At 42.7% G+C, this 22,299-nt stretch overlaps 2 protein-coding genes across 4 annotated transcripts; both read right to left on the bottom strand.

Annotated features, from left to right (window-relative positions):
• Nucleotides 1-154: 154 nt before the first annotated feature.
• On the bottom strand, nucleotides 155-9,382 carry LOC144215469 (protein fantom-like). Of its 2 annotated transcripts, none has more exons than XM_077744421.1 (31): nucleotides 9,205-9,382; nucleotides 8,911-9,034; nucleotides 8,776-8,829; nucleotides 8,596-8,713; nucleotides 7,338-7,543; nucleotides 7,119-7,221; nucleotides 6,917-7,051; nucleotides 6,626-6,731; nucleotides 6,530-6,553; nucleotides 6,301-6,447; nucleotides 6,162-6,235; nucleotides 5,882-6,084; nucleotides 4,888-4,973; nucleotides 4,759-4,809; nucleotides 4,523-4,696; nucleotides 4,332-4,449; nucleotides 4,089-4,252; nucleotides 3,665-4,004; nucleotides 3,401-3,558; nucleotides 3,097-3,329; nucleotides 2,906-3,021; nucleotides 2,644-2,810; nucleotides 2,521-2,577; nucleotides 2,341-2,447; nucleotides 1,639-1,705; nucleotides 1,485-1,566; nucleotides 1,325-1,392; nucleotides 1,054-1,243; nucleotides 882-966; nucleotides 673-800; nucleotides 155-602 (listed from the first exon to the last, which is right to left on the bottom strand). In XM_077744421.1, exons 2-31 carry the CDS (start codon nucleotides 8,996-8,998, stop codon nucleotides 382-384), a joined length of 3,870 nt encoding a protein of 1,289 aa, XP_077600547.1. In that variant the 5' UTR covers nucleotides 8,999-9,034; nucleotides 9,205-9,382; the 3' UTR covers nucleotides 155-381. The 2 variants fall into 2 exon arrangements, with proteins under 2 accessions (XP_077600547.1, XP_077600548.1); XM_077744422.1 differs by having other exon boundaries at nucleotides 6,917-7,048.
• A 1,042-nt stretch (nucleotides 9,383-10,424) lies between these two features.
• Nucleotides 10,425-22,127, bottom strand: LOC144215470 (bromodomain-containing protein 1-like). Of its 2 annotated transcripts, XM_077744423.1 has the most exons (12): nucleotides 21,827-22,127; nucleotides 17,514-18,888; nucleotides 17,148-17,307; nucleotides 16,936-17,064; nucleotides 16,553-16,681; nucleotides 16,061-16,373; nucleotides 15,208-15,903; nucleotides 14,431-14,560; nucleotides 14,099-14,229; nucleotides 12,935-13,029; nucleotides 12,514-12,674; nucleotides 10,425-11,657 (listed from the first exon to the last, which is right to left on the bottom strand). In XM_077744423.1, the coding sequence occupies exons 2-12, from the start codon at nucleotides 18,875-18,877 to the stop codon at nucleotides 11,468-11,470; spliced, it is 3,498 nt and encodes a 1,165-aa protein (XP_077600549.1). In that variant the 5' UTR covers nucleotides 18,878-18,888; nucleotides 21,827-22,127; the 3' UTR covers nucleotides 10,425-11,467. The 2 variants fall into 2 exon arrangements, with proteins under 2 accessions (XP_077600549.1, XP_077600550.1); XM_077744424.1 differs by lacking the exon at nucleotides 12,935-13,029 and having other exon boundaries at nucleotides 11,488-11,657; nucleotides 21,827-22,126.
• Nucleotides 22,128-22,299: the final 172 nt, after the last annotated feature.

Here is a 22,299-nt window from a genome sequence, read left to right as displayed (position 1 = left end):
CTTTTAGTTCATTACCCTTATATAAAAGGTAACAATAAAATAACGTTAAAATGTGGGCTTTTCAATAACATATGTCCACTGGCCTGAAGGAGTCTTTGACCACATTTGTCTATAAATTATTATCCTCCATGAATTTCCCCCTTTATAATTAGAGTCAGGTGCTAAAACACTCATTTCATAAACAAATCTGGGCACCACCACAGCATTTCTAGCTACTACTTATTTCCAACGGCCATCTATAGAATGACTTCAAAGTGTTAAAATAAGATAAACTAATGCAAATACAACAAGAGGACAGATACACACAGCATCCCTATGCAGGACAAGGTCATAGGCCTGGTTGTTAGTCAACCATTTTTTTAGGTTTAATTTTAATCCCATTTATGTTTGTTCCTCCTCCTCCTCCTCCTCTTCTTCTCCTTCTTCTTCTTCTCCTTCTTCTTCTTCTCCTTCCTCATGTTCTTCTTCCTCCTTGTCGTCATTGTCATCTTCAGTATCGTCAGTGTGGTGAAACTCCTTATAAATACCGCTCAGAGTTTTTGCAGCCTCCAGTGACACTTTCAGGAATCCAATCACCTCCTGATCTTCGTCCACACGCACGACTAAACAAAACAAGCAAGGAAATGTTCACTTGAGCACTTTGACAGCTAGAACCGTTGAAGAAACACCTACTGTCAATTTGCTGTTCAAAGACATCATTTCCCGTCAGTAGCAGCTCCTGCAGATCCAGAGAAGCATATCCAACATCCGCGCATTCTTCCGAGTCATCCATTGGCTCGCTGACAATTGTAAACTTCAACCTGAATGAAGATATAGAATGATAGAATAAAGCTACAGGAAGGAAATAAACAATGCTTTTTAGATTATATAGGAGACTTTACCAGCGTCTGTTGGGGTCATTGCTCTCCAACATTGCGTACAGATACTGTCTGAGTGGAGCTGACAGCGAACCATCCACGTAGATGACTTGTACGACAAGGGAAAGGCATGACCATTCAGCAAAAAAAGCAAACTTTGAAACCACGCCCCCTCTTGATTCTTCTCTGCTCTCACCTCGAGTGAAGTTGTAGTGAATCTCTTCACCCTTGGTGGGCTTGCGGAGGGACATGGGCGTTTCGGTAGTTTCCATGGGGACACCGAGCAGACGATATTCCACGTATACACGTTGAACCGAGTCATCCATGGCCACACAAGAGGAGGGTTCGAACGTCAAGGATAGGATCTCCACTCGAAGTTTATTGCCCTGAGTATTGTTTACAAATGAAGGGGAGAAATGGAATTTACCATACGGTGATTTAGACATGTAGGTCCAAAATAGATGTACCATTTTTGTCCTTCGATTGGATGGGATGATGAGGAAGTCGCTTGTTGAAGTATCTGAAGACTCTGAGCCTTTTTCACAGTAAATGAAAAAATAAAATATGTCTTATTATCCCTAGTTGTTTCAATGAAAACAAAAGACCAATCGATAAAATAAGTTTTACCACTTTTGCGTCCATTCTCTTTGTTCTCTTGCTCCATCTCTTCTACATCATCCACCGACATCACATCCACAGAAGGAATGCTCTAAAAAAAATCACAAAATAATGTATATCATTTCTTACATTATCATTTGAGAGATTTTTCAAGGATTCTTACAAGAATACCAGCCTCAGTAGCGGAGCTTTTTCTCGGTGATGACTCTCTGCAGGAGGTTTCTGAAGATCTAAAGAAATCAATGTAAGGTAGGAGTTGTGTTTTGTTGAAATGTCTATCTCAGTGTTTCCCAACCGTTTTTGAGCTGCAGGACACTTTTTGCATTGAAAAAAATCACAAGGCAAACCACCATCTGAAAATCTTATCATTCTATGTCACATATTGTAACGATTTAAAGTCGTTCTCATCAATATTCTATCAACGGGAATCAAATGAACCCCCAAAATTATTCCAAGATCTAATTTTTCACACCAATCTAATGTCATCAAAAGTTGATGTCTGCGAAAAACTTCCAGTTCGAGTGATGTAAAAATAAGTAGTGTACTATTTTTAATCTCATAATTTTATGACATTTTCTCCAAATATTACTTAAATTTCCTAATATTATGCATAATATTATACCATATATGAAAATAAGTAACGAAATGACTGTTTTATGATTTGAATCTTTTCATAGTACATATAATCTACAATTTAATGATCATCTTTCTACTTCAACCTCGTAATTGTTCAATTTGAATCTTGTAATATTACAATTTCTCTCTCGGAATATTACAATGTCTGACAGCCTGCACATAGTGGTTGGGAAGCACTGTTCTATACTATGTATTTATCCCATGTTTATTCCAAATAGCTGTAACTCACTTTGTTGGTGACTCAGTAGACCTAATGCGGGGTCCCTTGTTATAAAAACCAGCTGACCTCTCGTTGGAACTTTTGGGCTTGACTGTTTTTGTGTAGTGGGATGTCGGCTATAAAAAAAAGGATTCAGATGTAAGCATTATTCCGATAGCATGGCATAATTTTGTGCTTCTAAAACCTCACGCCAGTGTTTGCTTTCTTCTGTCTCTGTTTGGGCTCTCCTGGCACAAGTTGTTGTGGCTAGTGGGCAGTAAAGCATGTGAATAGACATTGGTTAATGCCAATGTGGGAAGAATGAGCAAATACCTTGACTCTCGGCTTCGCTATGGGCCTCTGTGACACTTTTGCTTCATCTCGCCTCCTCTCTCTGCTTCCCATTGCATCTGCCAATGGTTGAAACGGGTATTTCCATTTAATCAGCACTCTTATCGTCCCCCGTGGCCCTCCGGCTGGATCGCGCAGTACATAGTCGCCTAGAGAGGTAGAAATTTATTGACCCCAAAAGCAGAGTAATTATAATAAAGAAAAACATCATTTGGTTTCTGCAAAATTGTAGTCCTTCCAGCACCTGTGATGTCCTTTCCCGTTGCCAATGCTCTCAGCGGAATGGGTGTTTTAGCCAAGTAGGCTGGTGGGATTTGATCGTCGCTATCGTCGAACACGTACACCCAAAGACTGCTTGACCTGAACAAGTGAATGTATATTTTTAGCCAATGCCAAAAGCCACCTTTTCTCAGAAATGTTGTTTTCCCTGCATACCGCAGATAACGCAACACATCTGAAGTGACTGCCAATGGATAATTGGCAGTGTCATGGAATACCGGGTCCGTTCCCCGGACAGTTTTGGACACGTGCGGCTGCAAATCGTAGAGCCTGTAGGTCAGGTATGCATCTGGAAGTAACCCGGGCCATCGCCCGCTGAGGCCTTCGCAGTGCTCCAGTAACAGAAGCACCTCATTGGGCACTCCACTGCCATAGTCGTACAATTCCCGCTGCGGGTAAAAAACTGACAAATCAGAGACGGGTGGGTGTCGTATTGTCAAAGTGAAAAGATCATATTTACCGTGTGGTTCCCTTCGTGCCAACCCAGAGAGAAGTGAGTCGGCATCATCTTTGTTGCTGTAATTGCTTGGCTATCTCTCGCCATGTGCTCTTTGGGCTCAGCAGGTGGGAACAAGCGCACACAGAAATCCACAACGCCAACAATTTGCCCTTCAGAGCCTTGAAAAGAGACAGAAGTGTACAAATGTAAACTTTTGGGTGTTCACAGGACGTCATGGGTCACTTTTTTTAAGCTCTGTGTCCTCAGATAATACCAATCCTGCACCTGTGATGTTGACAGAGTCTTTTGTGCGTGTTCCTATCCTGTCCATGGCACCTACGAGGGACAAGTGGCCTCTTCCGTGGGTCACAAAACGGACACCCCCCAACGCCTGGTGGAGCTCTACTCTTATCCTTGAACCTTGGACCCGAAGCCTGGCGAAATCGTGGACTGACAAAGCGTAATGGGAGTTGAAGTCATACTTGGGTTGGCTTCCCGCAACCAGAGGAGTGGAATGAACTTCAAAGTCTAAAAGGCTGTAAGTACAGAAGGTCACTATGTCCTCCTCCTTGGCTCCTTGAAAATTGCCCATAATCTCAAGGCCACCTGGGGTAAAGGTGGCAGCCTAAAGTGAAAAAAAAGCAAATTCTGAACTCAAGATCCATAACTTGCAGCTCCCACTTAAACATTAATCCATTGATTATTTTACTTTAATGTGAAGTTCCAAGAGGGATTCACCAAGCCTCAGTGGAGTGCATGAAATGTCATCTTCAATGGCCTGGACTACTTCCTGGTCTCCTGCTGGCCACGTGTACTGTACTGGCATGGTCCTTTTGTGGTTCTTGGTACGATAAGCAAACGCCTTCAATTGGGCTTTATGACAGAAAACAGGAGCGTTAAAATCAATTTTCCATGAATGTAAAGCTTAAGCATGACATTTAATGGTTCATACCTTGTAAAGAGTTGATCTGGAGCGCTCTTTTGGATATAATTCTGTCTTTCTCTTCCAGTGACATCCTGACCTCTTTCCGTTCTAGTTCCACTCTTTTTTTGACAGTGTCCAACTCCCCCTTTAAGTAGAAATACATTTGGTTTAAAGGGAGAAACCATAGTGACTTTGTGAGATAGAGGTCGTGAAGGCACCTGCAGGTCTTTACTGATGTGGTGCTCCAGCAAAAGAAGTCTCCTGGTCTTCTGCAACTCCAACAAGGTCTCAGCATGCGATGCCTGGATATTTGCCAGCGTGGGGTCCACATTCCCGCCGTCAGGCCCAATGAAACGTAAACCCTCCCTGTTTTCTTGCTGCATTCGGAACGCCTTAAAGTAGAAAAGTATCAGTAAAGATCCTACGTTGAAGGAATAGAGATTTTCTTACGCACCTTAATTTGTATGAGTGTTTCACTGAGTTCTTCATCGGTCAAGTCAAACTCCTTGACAGTGAGAGAAAGAGCCAATGTATTGTTTTCAAAGAGGCAACACAATGTGTCAGTGTTGTGTTGTGTATTAACCTTAGTGACAGAATCCAGTCTGGTCTGCAGGCCTGATATCTGTCCTTTGTACTGGAGAACCTCTTCTTCCAGGTGGTGTAGTTTGGCTTAACAAAGAAATAATAGCTTAAACCCTTATAGGGCACCTATTTAGCTCATTAAATCTGCCATCGACAGCCGAAGACATCGAATAATTTTTGGACATTTAGCACCGTCAGTGGCATTGAAAGATGGGATTTCACTGCCAGTCCTCAGATTCTATCATTTTAACGGCATCCATTCAGTTAAATGGGATGAAATTAAATCAATCAATCAATCAGTATTAGAGTGCCATAAGAGTCAATCATTATTTGGATGATTTTATATCAGGATTTGATTATTTTAATTTGATTAATTTAGTTTTTATTCACATTTATTCATTCATTTACATAGTATGGGTACTGAAGATATTCTGAAACCAGTCACATGGATTTATATTTATGTACACAAAAAATAACAACAACAAAAATACTGTTAATTTAAAAAAACCTTCATAATTTAGACCTGGCATTCACATACATTGTCCTCACATTTGATTCATGTAAGACACAATGTGTGGCATATAAAGTTAACGTGTGTGGGCGCCAGATCTTAATGGGGTTAATTTCATTTTTTAAAGGACCAAACACATGTCCCCTCCACTATAAAGAAATAGTACATTGGGTTTATTTATTTATTTGTTTTCTGAACCGCTTTAGCCTCACTAGGGTGGGAGGGGGTGCTGGAGCCCATCCCAACTGACTCTGGGCCAGAGGCAGGGGACACCCTGAATGTTTTTGGGGAATGTGGCAGGAAACCGAAGTTCCTGGGAAAAACCTACGCAGGCCCGGAGAACATGCAAACTCCACATAAGTGACACGTGACCTAGATTTGAACCCAGAACCCCAGACCTGTGAAACCGACATGCTAACCACTCGCTCCACCGGGCCATGTCAGGTTTATTAATAAGGAGAAAATCTGTAACAGCTCACTTTACCATTGTGATGATCCTCCAGCATCTTCTTCTCTATTATGAGCATCTCCATCTCTGCTTGCAGTCTGCTTTTCTCCTCTCTCTCAGTTTGCAGCATTCTGGCCAGATCGTGGCTCTCCTCCTCGCAGACATCCTTCTCCGGATCCTCTTCCACGTCCTTGTGTTCTTCGATGTGGTTGTCACAGTGTTGGAAATTGGACAAAGTACTAGGATAGAGGAAGAAATACACTAGTAATGCAGATGAAGCATTATCAAGTGTGTTGAATATATTTTAATGTCTTACCTTTCAAGCAGGGTGTCGTAGTTTTCTTTTATCCGATCCCTCTCTCCCTCCAGCTCTTTTATGTGCTCTTGTAACTATAAGGGTGTAAAAGCCTCGTTATTGAATAGCTTTTCTAGTGAAATACTGGGTAACTCCAGACCTCGTCCAGGTTTTGTAATGGCAGGTTGGCGGTCGTATTCTGAGTCTCCAGTTTAAGTGCTCTGTCCCTTTCCTGCTTCAACTGATCACTCAGTTCTTCCACTTTCTCCAGAAGAAGAGTCTGACTTTCCCTCAGGGGCCTCTGACTCTGGAAAACACACAAAAAAAAGACAGCAAATGTTTAAATTACAAATGTTAGGGTGATGCATTCATCAAGTGTATGCATTTACCTCCTCTAGCTGGTTCTCATAGGCCTGAAAAGAGAAAAAGTGCAAATTGTTTGTATCATTACATGTTCCTTAACCTCCTCGGCCATTTCATCGCACCTGTTGTAGATCAGCAAACTTCTCCTGTGTGACCCTCAGACTGGCGCTTTTTTCCGATAGCTGCTTTTGTAGACTAATGGCATCCACATTTTCTCTTATGTGTGTCCTAGTGAGATAAATAAATGCCATTTTTTGCTATCCAATTTGTTGGAGATCTTCAATAAGGCAGGTCAGGGAGGTCGGCTAAGGTTCAATACTAAATTATAAGTTTGCTTCCATAAACTTCACAGCTAAATGTGTAGACCTGACCTTTGTAAATTCTTAATATCATCATGGTACAGCAGTCATCACCTGTGCCTTTCCGCCTGTTGCCTTTTCATCTCTCTAACAGTTCCCTCCATCTCTCTCTCTTTATCTCGGAGTGTGTCCCGTAGGCTCTGAGCGGTCAACTCGAGCTCCATCACCCTCATCTGCTCGCCCACACTGCTAGGGGAAAGGCAGATTAGCCAAAGATGAATGGAAATGAATGGGTCTTATGATCCTTCTCACTCACAATTTGTCAGTGACTCCTTTGGTGTCCTCCATTGTTGGACAGTAGCGGGGTGGTGCTGTGTGGGTCGCTCTTCGGGCTCCCCCATCTACTTCTGTACTTTTACCTTAATAGGAGGAGATAAAAAGGCAGTAGAGTCAAAAAGTGAGATTGTCTTAACATATTTACATTGTATTAAACCATGTGACCCATTGGGTCAATCAAGGATAATGAAGAGTGTACCTTTGCTGAACTTATAAGGAGTGCGAGCCCCCAGGTCCAAAATTTGTTGCTTGGCCAAGCTGAGTTTGTTGTGTAAAGCTGCTTTCTGGCTCTCTAGTGTGGCCACACGGGTTTCCAGCTCCTGTAGTGTGTCCTCCATGTCCTTTTCCTTGGCACTGCTGGAACTGGGGTAAGTCTGACGCAGACGTATAAGTCTGGTGGACATCCTTTATGAAAAAATGCAGAGATGTTTTTTTTTTCCATATATCAATGGAAACAATATATTCTTTGGAGGTTTTCAACACATTAACTCTTTCCGGGACAGTTGTCACCGCAATAAACAGCTATTAAAAAGTTGTCACTGAGGAACTTTAACCCTATAAAGGCAAAGTGGCCACATTTGGACATTGAAAAAGAACTATTAGCAATGTTATGTATTTAGTAATATTTAATTCATTCATTTTCGGAGCCATCTATCCTCACGATGGTCGCGCGGGGGGGTCGGGGGGAGCCTTTCCATGCTAACTAGGGCATTAGGTGAGGTACACCCTGAATTGTTTGCTAGCCAATCACAGGGGACAATGAGACAGAAAAAAAACTCCATGCTGAGACGTAGGAGCAATTTAGAGTGTTAAACCAGGCTATTACAAATGTTTCTGGGAAATGGGAGGAAAACAGGCCCGGCTAGACCATGAAAACCTCAAACCAGGGATTGGACCATTGATCTAAAAACTATGAAATGGATGTGCTCACCGCTATTCCACCGTGCTGTCCTGATTATTCGAATTTCTCTATGTTATTGGTATATAACTTTAAATGCATGTAGAAATTGTTGCAATGTTAATAAAAGCTAAATTAAGGAATTGAAAATGAATAAAAACATAAATATAGCCCCTAACACTTCCTCCAATGTATTGTACTCAGTAAACGCTCATATTTCAGCACCATGGACAGTGTCAGACGTCCACTCTTTTAACTACAAAACTAAATTCGCCCCTATTAGTCTAAACGGATTGGATATCTAGAATTGCCAAAGGCAGCTAATGAGTTAAATGAAAGAGGAAGTAAAAACAATCATAATTCCTGCATGAAAGGTTAATGTAAAAAACTTTGAAGATAATTCATCAGCTACTTTTCCTGCTGTTGTTCACAATTTCCCAGTTAAATAATGCAAAGAACTCAGAAAAATGTATAAAAAAAACCAATTAGATTGAACAATTTAATTGAAGACTCATTATTTGGTGCTTTTTGATTACAAAAAGATGAGATTTTTGATCACCTGCGCATCTTCTGTTCCTGTGCTCGCGAATGCTTTCTCAGAACGACATTCTCTTCTTGCACGTGGAGGCAAAGATCTTCCAGGTGCTCCCTGGGGATGCGAAATACCCTCTGTGGATCTGACAAGAATGTGCGTTAAAATATTATTTTTTAAATCAACAACAACAAGAAGTGGTCTCACCTTTTGTAATCATAATGTGATGCTTTTTCCATGGCCTCACTTCACTTAGGGCAGCTGTTCAAACAAGACTAAGACCTGTTAATATCTGCTGCAGTAATGGCATTTTTTCTTACCTTGGTTAACCTAAAAACAAACCTGGAAGTGTGGGCATAAGTCCACATCTCATGAGACCCACATCTCGGACTGGGAGATCCCCTGCAGTTTCATCCACCATTGGCGACATCACATCAGTGATACCCAATCAGCCAGTTTAAAGAAGCTTAATGGGGTATTAAAAGACAAAAATACACAGTAAAGTCAAGTAGAATAAATACAATCCATAACTAAATGCTAATAGATGCAGTGTTTGTGTCATGGAATTCATTTAAATGTAAAACACTCTTCTTAATCTAAAAAAACAACAACAAAGTGGATATTTGGGAAACTCACCCAACTTGGTGAACAATTCCAAGATGATTTTCCTCTTCTGTTTTATTCTGACGACGTTAGCATATTACGTTTGGACCATGTGCGTTTTTAATCCATCTTCATCTTGCTCTCATTGGCTCAGAGGAAACCTGGAGACCACCTCATCGGTCCATCTGCTTCTGAGGGTAATCCTGCCTGCCTCTACGCTAATCTGATTACATTTCTGTGCTCTCGGATCAGTTTAGTGGCAGCCAGGGGATGCATTTTTTCAAGTTGTGCTGGTCTTGGGTCTGTGTTCAAGGTGAGTTTCTTGCAAGAGTTTCAATGAAGCAAACACAGGAAATGGCTACATAGAAAAGGAGGCTGAAATGTTTTAGACTAAAAATCTGAAAAATACACACCAAAATAACATTCAGTGATAATCATTGGAAACAACATTATATTGTATTTTCTGGACTATAAATTGCGTGGCGTGCGATTAATACTAAAAAAAGTGCAATGTATATTTCTCTCTCTGAACACTAAAAGGCAGTTTTTATTTTAAAGGCTAGTTATTTAAATAAAAAATGACCATTTACCTTTTTTTTAAAAATCATTTTACTTCTTACTTTAACATGTTAGTTCTTAGTTTCTCATCAAAGAAATATTGCCCTTTTCATTTTACAATGTCATTTTTTTGTATTTTTTTGTTGTTGAAAGTATTGGTTGCACAAATGGCCAACAAAAGACTGTTAGTATTTAAAATAGTGAATTAAAATCAATTACTAGCTTTTTTTTTTAATTGTTTTGAAGAGAAAAGGCTTCAGCACCCCCTGCAGCCCTTGTGAAGTTAAGCGGTTCAGAAAATAAATGAATAAATATACTTACCAGTCGGAAACTTGTGACAATTGTTAACATGGTGCACCACCAAAGTGACAAATGGACGTATTGGAGTGGAAATCTCAATTCTAAATAGTGAGATAGATCACTATCGCCCTCTGGTAGTACAAAAGTAGACATCAATCTTTTTTCCCCAATACATTTTGTCATTCCTTCGAGCAAGGATTAGCATTTAATAAAATTGTAATACATTGCCTCATATTTTCAATTGTTGTGATTGTACACCTGGCCCAGCAGGTGGTTTCATTGGCACTTATTGGCACAAAATTTAAAACTTGCTGTTAAATGTAAATACTTAGATGCTCACTGGAAGGGTTAATTTATGTGATTGATGAAAACAGCTATTAAAATATAAGACACAATTAGTGATTCAATACAGGCTTTAATTTTTCAGTGTTTAGTATAAAAAAAATTGTCAGCACGATGGCTGGTTTCCACTCCCGTTGGTTATAATGACTTTGTTGTGTTTAATTCCCAAAGCTAAAGTACCAAAAATATTTACACACGCACTCAGGGGTGGAGAAAACAGTCAATTGACCCGCCCAGCGCTCTACCCTGTCAAAACAAAAGCCAGCAAGCTACCGAGCGCCTAGTTTGAAATGTTTCTTACTATCCTCTATAAAGTCATTCTTAGACATTTCCATTTATATATGATCTTCTTTACAATAAATAAGCACAGCCACATTCTGCTGCCTCCTATAGTTCTAAAAGACACACACACACACACCAAGGCCCAAAAAAAAAATGACAGAGAAACAAAAGTAGTGGAGAAGAAATTATAAGGAGGCTGGAGAGCTTTTGAGGGATGAGAGGAAGCGTTAATTCATACAACAAACGCGTCCTTATAGATCTGATATAAATATGTACAAAGTATTCCTGTAAAAGCATATTTCAAAAAACAAAAAAAAATAATGCCAAAGATGTCATAGCTTGAGAAGTCAATAACTTAAAAAAGTAAAAAAAAAGATACAGTATGAATGAAATAGCACCACAAGATGGCGGCTGTCGTCGCCTTAGAGTGTCGGATTAGGACGAGAAGAAAAAACAAATAAATTAGTGTCGGGCACGACTGTATTTACACCAGTTGATACACACATGGGTTGAATGTATGAAGACCCTTTCACACAAGGATGCGTGCACGCACACACACACACAAGCACACGGTCGTGGCAGTAAACTAGTTGCAGCACATGTGAGGCGGTCTTATGGGCACAATCGTTCGTTCAGTCTTTCTCCCGTCAGGAAAAAAAGGGGTCACGGCGTTGCATAGCTCTTGGGACAAAACAACATGGCCACCGCAAGCTACAGTATATCAGACGTTTGTGCGTAAAAGGAGGCAGGCGCGGTTTTCCTGGCAGCGAAAACAAACCAAAACCGGGCGAGCGGTGACGTCAGGCGGCCTTGGTTAGTGTTCAGTTGCCGACACGCCCTCCCGCTGGCCGCTGGCGGCGCCGTCTTTGAGGTGCTTCATGGCCCGTTCGAAGGCTCGCCGCACTGACTTTTGCAGGTGAGAGCGACCAGACTCCAGCAGCTTGATACGGTCCAGATTGCGGTCTACACCGAATGGAGACATCTTGGATTTAGGAAGCCATTGCCTGAATGATGATGACAGGGGTCAGAATCAAATGTGTATAAAAACATACAGTCTATTAAGCTCATCTTAGGTACACTGTAAAGAAATGTTTCATTTTTTTTGGATATGATATGTTTTTACAGAATGGTCCTACAATGGTCTATGTTGTTATGATTTAACTTTAAAGAGGAACTGAGTGACCAATTTCATTTGAAAGTCACTCACTATTGTCAAAAGAATAGCGTTTCTCGACTTGATGGATGACTTTACCCACAAAAATAGACAAATGTTGTTGTTTTTTTTGTTCCAATTGGGGAAAAAATAAATATGGATGTCTATTTCATCTTCTTATGAATGGATAAAAATATTTCTAAAGCATTTCTCTGGTGACTTGAATATATGTTAGCGTGTAATTCTTTTAGAAAAAGAAAACATTTTAAAATGTTTGTGATATAATACTACATTAATAATCATTTCAATATTTTCTACTTTAGTAAACAGTACGTTAAACTTTTTGTTATGCTTGTTACAAGTAACTAATATTGGACTCTTTTCAACACTATTGGCTATTCACAAGACTATAGTTAATTTTCATCTACACAATATTTGGCTAAATATTTTGCGGCTGATGGTGTCTAAAATTGGCCAGTTCTATATATACAAACTATTTGCATTTTTTTTAGATATAGACCATGTATATCGCCTACAATTTAATCATTATTTGCCGACATACAAATTTACCACACAATGAGTATTCATTCCAACTTGAGGACAACAGGATTCAGTCGTGTTTAAATAAAAATCAAGATGAAATTAAAGTTAAAACAACTAATGAATGAAAGACAATGAGCAGAAGTGCCGGCCATTTTGTTTCTCACCAGCTGCGCTTGCTGTCGAAGAAGTGGACGAGGAAGAGTTTCTCGGCGGACCTGAACTGCATCCGCTCGCCGGTTCGTAGCACGTCCAGCGGCGGGAGGGGAAGTTCCACCGCCCCGTGGTGGTACCGCCTCCTCCTCCTCGGTGCTCGAGGGTCCATGATCTGCACAAAAGCAAAACAACACCCCAAAACATTAACACGGCGAAACATGCGAGGCAGAAAGTCGAAAGTCCAAGTCTGGAGTCACATGCACGCAAAGAAACGCCGGGTGAGCCAAGAGTCACCAGCACGACTCCCGCCCGGCTGAGGGTGACCAATCACAAGCACGCACGATGGCACGGTGGTTGGTATGGTTATGGCAAGGGGGATCTGATGGGTAATGAGACAGGGCGAGCGGGCAGGTGGCTTGGCAAGTCACTCACCAGGGCGGGATAGGAGGGATATCCACTACACTTAGCCCAAACTAGCTTAAGAGGCTCCACAACAAAGGGGAAGATGGCCGAGGGCTTCCACGCCTCTACAGGAACAACACATGTCAATTACGAACCAATACAAAACACGCTCACAGGCGCACACAGACACACAATGATGCACAACTTTTTTTTTTTTTATCCAACCCACTAAGCATTAATATTGTAAATAAATGATTATTCTAGAGGGGAAACAATTAATCAGTTAATCACCTAATCGATTATCAAATTAATCCACAACTGTTAGTAGATGAGCTCATTCAAGACCACATTTGACTTAAATTTGCAGGAATTTAAAAGCCTCTCAACAGTAACTCCCCTGACTGTTGTAAACACCTGCCTTAAATGAGCAAAACAATGCTTGATCAAAAAACAGTAACTGAAATTAACAATTGTGTAATGAGTTCATTTTCTGCATAGCCAATTTGAAGTTGTTACCATACAAAAATAGATTGCAAAATGAGCAAATAACCAAAATTTCAATGTTATTATAATGCCTTTCATAGGAATTTGCCACATCCAATTCGGATGACATACAGGCAAGTCAGTTAGCTGACCTGCTACATTCCACTCATTACAGTCCCGGGCTGCCTTACATCTCTTCCTGTAATAAGTAACATCATTCAACATCTCAACAGCTAGAGGTAGGCAAAGCAGAGGGATGAAAGAGCTACGTGTTGTTTCAGAGAAGATGAGATGCCAACCCCTGGTGCATTCTATATAAAACTGCTTTTTTTAATGAAAAATAATAACGGTCATATTTAAAAGAAAAAAAAATTCTACAACGTAATACGTACAACAATATTTTTACCATCTGTGAAATACTCTGAGTGCAGATTTTAATTATTAAAAGGAGGTTTCGTTTCTATTAATCGTGGCCCAACTTGCTTATTTTGCAGGCTTCCATGAAATTGTCTTATTTCATTTTGATTTTGAATTTTAAAATGTTCCCTTCAAAAGGAGACAAAAAAAAAACCTACTCCGGACTAAAGGTAAATCTGTCTTGGCAAGGAAGAAAAAAATTATACCAATGGATGGAGGAGTCAAAATGAGAGACCAACGTAGTTGATGTTTTAGTAAGGAAAAGGGATGAGGACAAACAATTTGACTGATTACCTGACGACATATTGACAGCATGGCTGAGATCGCCATTCTCAGCGCAGGACGTTAGAGCACTTTTGTCATCCACCGTGTTGCGTCGGGGTGCCGCCGGTCGCCCTTTGCCGCTTTTCGAGGCCCCCGCAGTACTAAAAGTGGGGAAAATGTTTGGCTGATTGTTGTGTTGGATTCACAATGTATTTTCCATATCCACTGTAAACCTGATACACTATCCACTTTTCATTCACAATTGAGTGATATCCTATTCCAAGAATTTTTTTTTTTAAATGACTGGTCCTCCGGTATAATGGATGCAAAGTACAAACGATAAAGTAGTTAAAGATGTTAACCTGGCGCCAGACAGGACACTGCCTCCCGAAGAGATACTGGACTCAGATGCGCAGCGGCGTCGAGGTTCTAGTAATCGAGGCAGCGAGGTTTCCTCCTCCTCTTCCTCAACCACAAAACCATTGGTAATCCCTGCCAGGATGAACAAGAGGAAGATGATTCAGAAAAGTACATTAAGGCAAAACAAATGTATAAAAAATCCCCAAATCAAATACATTGGCTGCAGCAATTGAAGCGAGCGAATAATTCAACATTTATTTACTGCAAAACCTGCCAGTTCAAATGGAATGGAAGTAAGGAAGTCGTTTGAAATTGTCAACAGAAAGAGACATTTAAATCTCTATCTTGATCAATTGCACTGAAGGAGTTAAGCACCTGCACTGAATGTAAATATGCTCTTAGTCATTTGTCCCTTTGTTGGCCATGGGTCGTATTTCATTCATGTATTTTCCCTTCTGGACGTGCCAACCACTCAACCACCATATCAGCACAGACTGTATTCCAATTTATGAATTTGAAATGTTAGGTATATTGCTGACAAATAACATATATTAAAATTAAATAAGTACAGGCATAGCTCTGCTTACGAATGCCTCTAGGTACACATTTTTTTATATGGAAATGAGATAAGAAAAGAATCCCCAATCTCTTGCCCCCATCTGGCTGACAAACATGGGTATTACGTCCCCCATAATAGTGTTCCTGGAAGGAACCCTTTTCGTAAACATATTGATATTTGTTCCACTTCTCTGCAATAATTCCATCCTATGAAAACACACCTGTTCCCAGACGCTTGATGGGCGACTCCTCATCGTCGTCACCGTCGACACTGCTACTCCTCGGCCGCTTCTTGGGCAGCAAGAGGGTCTCCAGTCGAGGGATGACCACTGAAAGGAAGGTTTTGGTGCCCAACGGCGAGGGCGGGGACTGCGAGGGGGCGGCGGAAACCTCCTTGGCTTTGGGTGGGTTCTGCGGGCTGACGCTCTTGGATGTGCACAATAGGACATTGTTCTGTTCCTCGGCTTCGTCGCCATTGGGGAGGTGCCCATTGAGCTTAGGGCAAGTTACTGAGGTAGCTGAGGTGCAAGTGATGTCGCCTGGCTTGGTGAGGGTGTGCTCCACCGGCTTCAAGGATGGTGGTCCCAAGTCAGGTGGTGGCGACGGCACATCTGATTGCATCAATTCCAGCGGCGCTTCTAACGTCGGAGGAGTGGAAGCGTTCACCTCCAGAGCTGGGACAGACTCCGAAGGTTCAGGAGGGGGTCTCTCTCCGGCCGGTTCTGTCGGCAGTAGAGATTTTTTGAGGCCCATCTCACTTCGGACCTCCATGATGGACTTCTTGAGGAGCTTGAGCCTCTTGCTACGAGACGGACTGTTCTTCATGGCCGTGCTGAGGTCCAGCTTTTCCAGGAGTTCCTTTAACTGATCCTCCAGTGGCGTCAGGCGACGGTAGGAGGGGGTCAGCAGATGGTCCACTGGGGGAGAGAAAAACAAAGCCATCAGTACAAATACTCTAGTCTTATACACTGCTACATTCAAGTATTTCAGTTATCCCCTAGGTTTATATCATGTTAGAGTCTCAATAAAAGGGGCGGAGCAAGCCAATAAAGTAGTTCCTGGAGAATGACTGACCTTCCTCCCAAGTGAAGGGGGAAGGCACCTCCACTTTGGGGGCGTCAGCAAGCAACAGGCCGCTAGGGAAGTCGAAGCCAATCCTTTCAATCTCCTTGCGGGCACGGCGCAAGATTACTCCTCCATGGTCCTGCATCCTCTGGGCCACCTTGTAGAAGAAAGTCTCCTTGGCGTTGTACTTCATGCAGTTGGCAATGACCAGATCAAAGTCAGCCTCAAAGTCATCCAGGTTGCGGTAGGCATGGTTGTCGATGCGTGACCTCATGGTGGAGAAGTCCATTGGATGCTCGATGTGGTCCATGTAGTCTGGGACCTTAGTGAGAAGAAAATGATTGGTTTCAAATGGCCGGGAAAACAGTCAGGCCTTGAAGAAATTGCCAAAAATATGACAATTACAATTGGTTGATAACAATCCCTTTATGTCAAATTAATCAGACTGATTTGTTTAAAGCCATCTCAACTAGCACCGGTCACTTTTGTGTTCTGACTGACCTCCTTGGGGCTGACAGGCTGGGCAAAGACATTGTAGTGGTCCTTCTGCTGCAGCTGGCTAAGCACAGCCCTCAGCAAGATGTTGAAGGGCGTTAACTGCACCTCTAGCGCCGATTGCTGCAGCTTCATCTGGTGAAACAGGCTGGCATGAATAACTATCTTTTAATCTTGAATTTGCTCTGAATACACCTGGATGCCAGCTATACAGAATGTAGAATGTATGGAGGTGGTTGTTATGTTGGAACTGGTAACAACTCCATAGATCTTTTCCAATATATGTATATATAATCAGCACCTTTGTCTTACCATAGAGTTTCTCAGCATTTTGCAATGATATTGAACAGGCTATATCCCCCATCTCTAGCATTGGCGCTACTACCTACCTCCTCCCTCTTGAGCTTCTCTCTCTTCCTGATGAGCTCCAGCAGCAATCGCGCTCGCTCCAGGTCATGTCTGAGTCGGTGCCACTCCTTTAGCTGCTCTTTAAGCTCTTTGTTGGTCTCCGCGCGTTCCTAAAGAAACAATTGTTGACCAAAAATATAAAACACAATCGACAATAATGTGCAGAGAGCTGATTGGTTGGTAGCCCCCTCACCGTTGACGAGGATTTAGGGGTTTGAGGTGGATTGGCCTGCAGGCGACGAATGAGTGGCACATTGTTCCTGGATTGCCGCTTTAGCACCCAGTAGCTGAGAACACGTTCCACAAATGGACGTTTCCTCTGGACTGCCACTTGGTTCAGGATCGTGTCCAAACTGAAATGGAAGTTTTAAAACATATTTTGGTGGTAATTCTGACTTAACACAATCTGTCAACCACTTTTTATATTTTATAATTGTACTTGCAATATATTATTGTAATCATAACGAAGTACCGGAATCCAAGGAATCAATATCATATCGTCATCAAATCGGTCACCCGAAACCTTTGTAAAAATGTCCCTACAAAGATTTTGGTCTACCTGGAGGCTGTGATACTGGGTCCAGAGCTGCCGGGGCCCCCTGGCTCAGGTTGGGGTTCGGGCGGGGGCTCCGCCCGCTTGCTGCGCTTCTTGTACCAAGCCTTGGCACGAGCCCTGCCGCGCCGTTCCGTGCGTTTGTGGCAGGCGCCGTTCTTGGGGTGGTGCTCCTTATAAACGTTGAGTGGGCGTCGGTCGCAGCCGTCTGGCGTGTGGCTGCAGCAGTATGCCGTTTTCTTGACAGAGAAGGTGCCCGGGGGTGTCTCTTCTTTGATGGGTTCCATTTTCATAAAGAGGCCTGCCTTCTGAGCACAGCTGACATGAAAGGCGGCATAGCAGTTCACGCGGTCACACTGGATGCAGGCGCCCACCCCTTTCTCCTTACAGAGGTAGCACGTTAACTTCCAGCGGGCAGGTGGGATGTTGCAGACGCCGTCAATGGGCTCAATAAACACAGTGTCTGAAAAGCCCACCTCAGGTACCCACAGGGCGCAGGCCACGTGGCCCCATCGACCGTCGTCCGTCTTCTTGAGGGCGCCTCCGCGGTTGGGGCAGAAAACACAGTCAGCAGGCCGCGCCGGGCGTTGTAGACAATGTCGGCATAGCCACTGGCCCTCGGGGATGTAGGGGACGCCATAGCACTCCTGGTGCACGGCGATGTTGCAGGAGTCACAGAAGAGGATGACGTTGCTGTCGGCGCCGTCGCCGTCCATGCACACGCAACACACGGCGTCCTCGTCCACCAGCGACTGCGCTTCGCTCTGACCCTGAGTGGTAGCATACGACTCCTTCTCGAAGCGGTCCATGAGGAACTCGAACAGGTTACTGGACACTTGGCTGATGCCCTCGCTCCGGCGCTTCTCGTTGAGCAGCTCCAGCCAGGCGTAGTCCTCCTCGTCCATGTCGTACTCCACTTCCTCATCCAGGTCCTCCTCTGCCCGCTCTGTATATGTATAGTATGCAGCTGGCCTCTTGGGTACCACAGGCAAATTGTACTCCACTGTCCTCACATTAGGTTCCAGCAGGGCGGCGGGGGTGTGCGCGGTGCCTTGCGGGGGCGCCAGTGCAGCGTTCTTCTTGCGCTGGCTGTTTTTGAGGCGCACCGAGCGCACCAAGACCTGCTGGGGCTTCTCGCTGTTCTCCTTATTGCTGTTACACTCCAGGATCTCCTGCGCTGTCGGGTCGTCGTCGGTGATGACGTCCAGCTTGTCGAAGATGCTCAGCCGGTGCACGCGGCCGTCCACTTCCAGCTCCACCATACGTTGGGCCTGCGCGTATGTCAACGTCTCCCGGTTGGGTGACGGCTTGATCGGTGACGATTCCCTTTTTAGCGCCGCCGGGCGCTGGTAGCGGGCTTTTTTCTTCATGCTGCCAGATGCTGAAAAACGGAAGTGGGAAAAAACTGGTGAATGTGTTGGCTCATTATGAGATTTCAATACGGAAAAAATGGTTATTACATCTAAGAGACACTTGCACCTGTTTAAATCTCTGATATAGACATTGTGGAAAAATATCTTTCACCTTCTACCCTAAAAATGTTCTCTAGCGATATGGCCTTACAATTTGGTCATTATATTTTAAGGAAATTTACAATGAAGATGTATGGAAACAAAAATAATGAACAATAACTGCCTATTCACTTCATGGTGATGTGGTGCTAAACTGAAGAGGAGAACGCCCCAATTCCCATGAATATTTTCCACATTACTTTTTAACATTAGCTTGAAAAAACAAGACGTGGCCCATCTAGTCTAGGCTGAAACCACAATATAGCGTGTGCATGTTGTTGGTAACAGGTTAACTTAATTGGGACATAATGTCCATTGTGGAACTGGAGACCTGAGATGTGTCAATGAGGAAGGCCAACAGGCAAAGAATAGGGGGAGGGGGTCGTCATAGGAACTGTTGTTCGGCTGCTTTCAACACAGAGTGCAGTGGCTCTGACTCCTGGAGGACAAGTATCATAAATTCCAACCCCTGGCCTTTCCTGGGTGGAACAGGAAACTCTGGCTAAAGCCACAACTTCAACTCCTTTCTTTGCAGTCTTTTTTTTTTAAAACCTACATATTACATTCACTTCTCTCGGTCCGATTTGTTTGTGTATTTGTACACTTCAGTGTGTTACATCGTTGGGTTTCGACACCTGAAAGCACCACACGACGTGTCGCAAAAAGATTTTGTGTCAAAACTCAGAAATACAAGCTAGCCAAAAGAGAGAGAAATACATGCCAAATTTTGGAATAGGGTTTGTTAAGATATGGGTAGAGCTGCTTAAATGATAGTTTCCACTGTGCTGGCATAATACCGACATTGGATCGGCAATACTTGCTCAGTAGCCCTAATTTGATTAAACAGGGGGAGAGAGAATGCAATTTATTAATTTATTGTGATCAACAAAATAAAATTGCACCAATTTATAGATTGAACGGCGACTCATAAACACTATCATTGATTGCAACATCTTATTTCCACATATCTATAAACAAGAAACAAGCCACCAGCCGGATGTGACTCAAGTTATCCATCAATATTTCTTTAATAAACGTATATTTTTGCAACATGGTGTAAGCTATTCTGTCAGAGCTGCGCCATTTTTTTCATAATATTTATATTTTCAACTACCAACTGTGAGGTCTACTACCACACACATAATACCTCTGTTTGCGTGTTAGGTAACAAAACTTGTCAGACTTGCAGTTCTCTCCCTAACTGTTCGGCCTGAAGGCGTTTTTACACTAGCGACAGAGCAGTGTGAAAAAGTCCAGAGGTGGTGGCGGGAAAAATGACGGCAACGCAAAGCAGTGAATTGGCTGTAAAGAGAGGACACTCCAATTCCAAGAACACAAGAATGTCTTGACTTTTTGTCATTTTAAGGAGGTAAGGGGAGATTATAGCAGCCATAAAAGGGGGCAAATTAGTTTTAGTGGGAACATGACGAGTTTGTCATTCAAAAATTAGATGACGGGGACCTTCTGCCACTCATAATTAATATTTTGGTTGATTTATTCCCACAGACTAGCATCTGAGTATTGTTCTGTGCTGGTTTATGTGTTGAAGAAATTAGCATTTCCTTAAAAGATGTACAACTTCTATAAGACATGTTTATTTCCTGTCTAATGTTAAAAAAATATAAACAATGTTTGATGTTTTATTTTTTTTCCTGTTTCCATCTTATGATTTGCATCATCTTAAAAGAGATACATAAACAGTACTATCTCACACTATAAAGTACATTGATTAAAGGATGTATTGATGACTGCCTTTTATGTAGTTGTGCGAACAACTTTTATGCTTTTTTAGTGTTGCCATACAATAACCTCCCATATTTTGACCACAATTGAGATGGAATTGATGGCCTAGGAGTTCTTTAAAAAGGTGTTAACATCTCTTTTAGTAAGCTTACATTTGTTGAATAGTTAAAGCAAAAAACAACAACATTTTTTTGGAATTCAAGTTTGTGGATTTCAGCCATGGAGCGGGACCGCCATAAACAAATTATCGGATACATCACTAAGATGATTACAAGTTTACTGGGTCATGAGTCTGCTTCCTCACTTGGCATCTTGAGTGTTGTGAAGGCAGTAACAACAAATTCTAATCTTAATACTTCAAATATGGCCATAATAACCCTCACAATTCCCATACCCATGTATTCACAACAAGCACTCACTTCCAACAAGTTGCAGGACTACATTTATTAACAAGCCTGCTGTCTCTCCAAATGCTATCAGCATTTTTTTTCCTTTTTATAACGCAATGTATAGTAGAAATATTAGATGATTGTGTTTCTTCAAAGAAATATCTTGCATGCAGTAAGCTACTAGAATATGTGAGTAAAGAGGGAGGCGTTAACGCATTGCCCGGATGAATGAAAGGAGGCGGGGAGCTCGGCACCTCCATGCCGACCCCAGCGAGTCGATTCGGGCAGCGGGTCGCCCCCACCCCCGATCGACTATGGACAAGCAACTGCTCCCAGAAGCAGCTAAGATACGGCGTTTTGTGACGAAATGCTCCATACGAACGGTGTTTCAATAAAGCCTAACCAGGAGGTGCTTGTTTTTTGCTTTTGTTATGCAAAAGGGAAGGTGCAACGATTTGGATAAACGTCTAAAAACACAGTTCACATCACGAGCATTTTTAAAGGAACAGAGGGGGAGGAAATATGGCGACTAACACAACAAGAAAACCCACGGGGGCTTTAAAAAAGTTGTCCTTTCCTAGCAGCCTTGGGTTCTTTTGTTGTGGTAACCACAAATGTTAAGAGTCAGGGTGCTGTTTTGAAGGGAGGTACGCGGGGGGAAAAGGGCCAAACCTACCTTGGATTTCTCAAGAATTCAGCTTTTGGAGAAGCGGAGGAATATGCAATAGCAATGGCGGCGGCGGTGAGGCCTGCGGAGACCAAGCGGTGGATAGGTTAAGTTAACATCCAACCGTTGCTTGGTGGTGATCCAAACGAGGCACGATTGAGGGCGCCGAGGATCCAGGGCGACCGAAGGCCCTGATCGGGGGGCTACAAATTCGATAGCGGTGCTGCCGATCGCTCTCGGTCGCTGCAGTACTCGGGCTGAGCCGACTAGCTGAGCTGCTTCTCTTCCCCCAACAACAATGCGGCTGTGAGTCCCGTGCGTCATGACGTCACGCGTACGAATCCAAACCAGGAAGCGCACTGACTGAGTCAGTTCGACAATGTAAACCTGTATAGGCCCGACTTTTAATTAAATCACTTTTTTTTCATCCAGATGATAAATAGATCATCAGAATTTATAATACAACTCCCAGCCTTTAAACA

This window comes from Stigmatopora nigra, chromosome 22 (assembly GCF_051989575.1).
Source record: "Stigmatopora nigra isolate UIUO_SnigA chromosome 22, RoL_Snig_1.1, whole genome shotgun sequence".
In the NCBI taxonomy this organism is placed as follows: domain Eukaryota; kingdom Metazoa; phylum Chordata; class Actinopteri; order Syngnathiformes; family Syngnathidae; genus Stigmatopora; species Stigmatopora nigra.
Note: the sequence above shows the minus strand (reverse complement) of the source record. Positions and strands in the feature narration are given on the sequence as shown.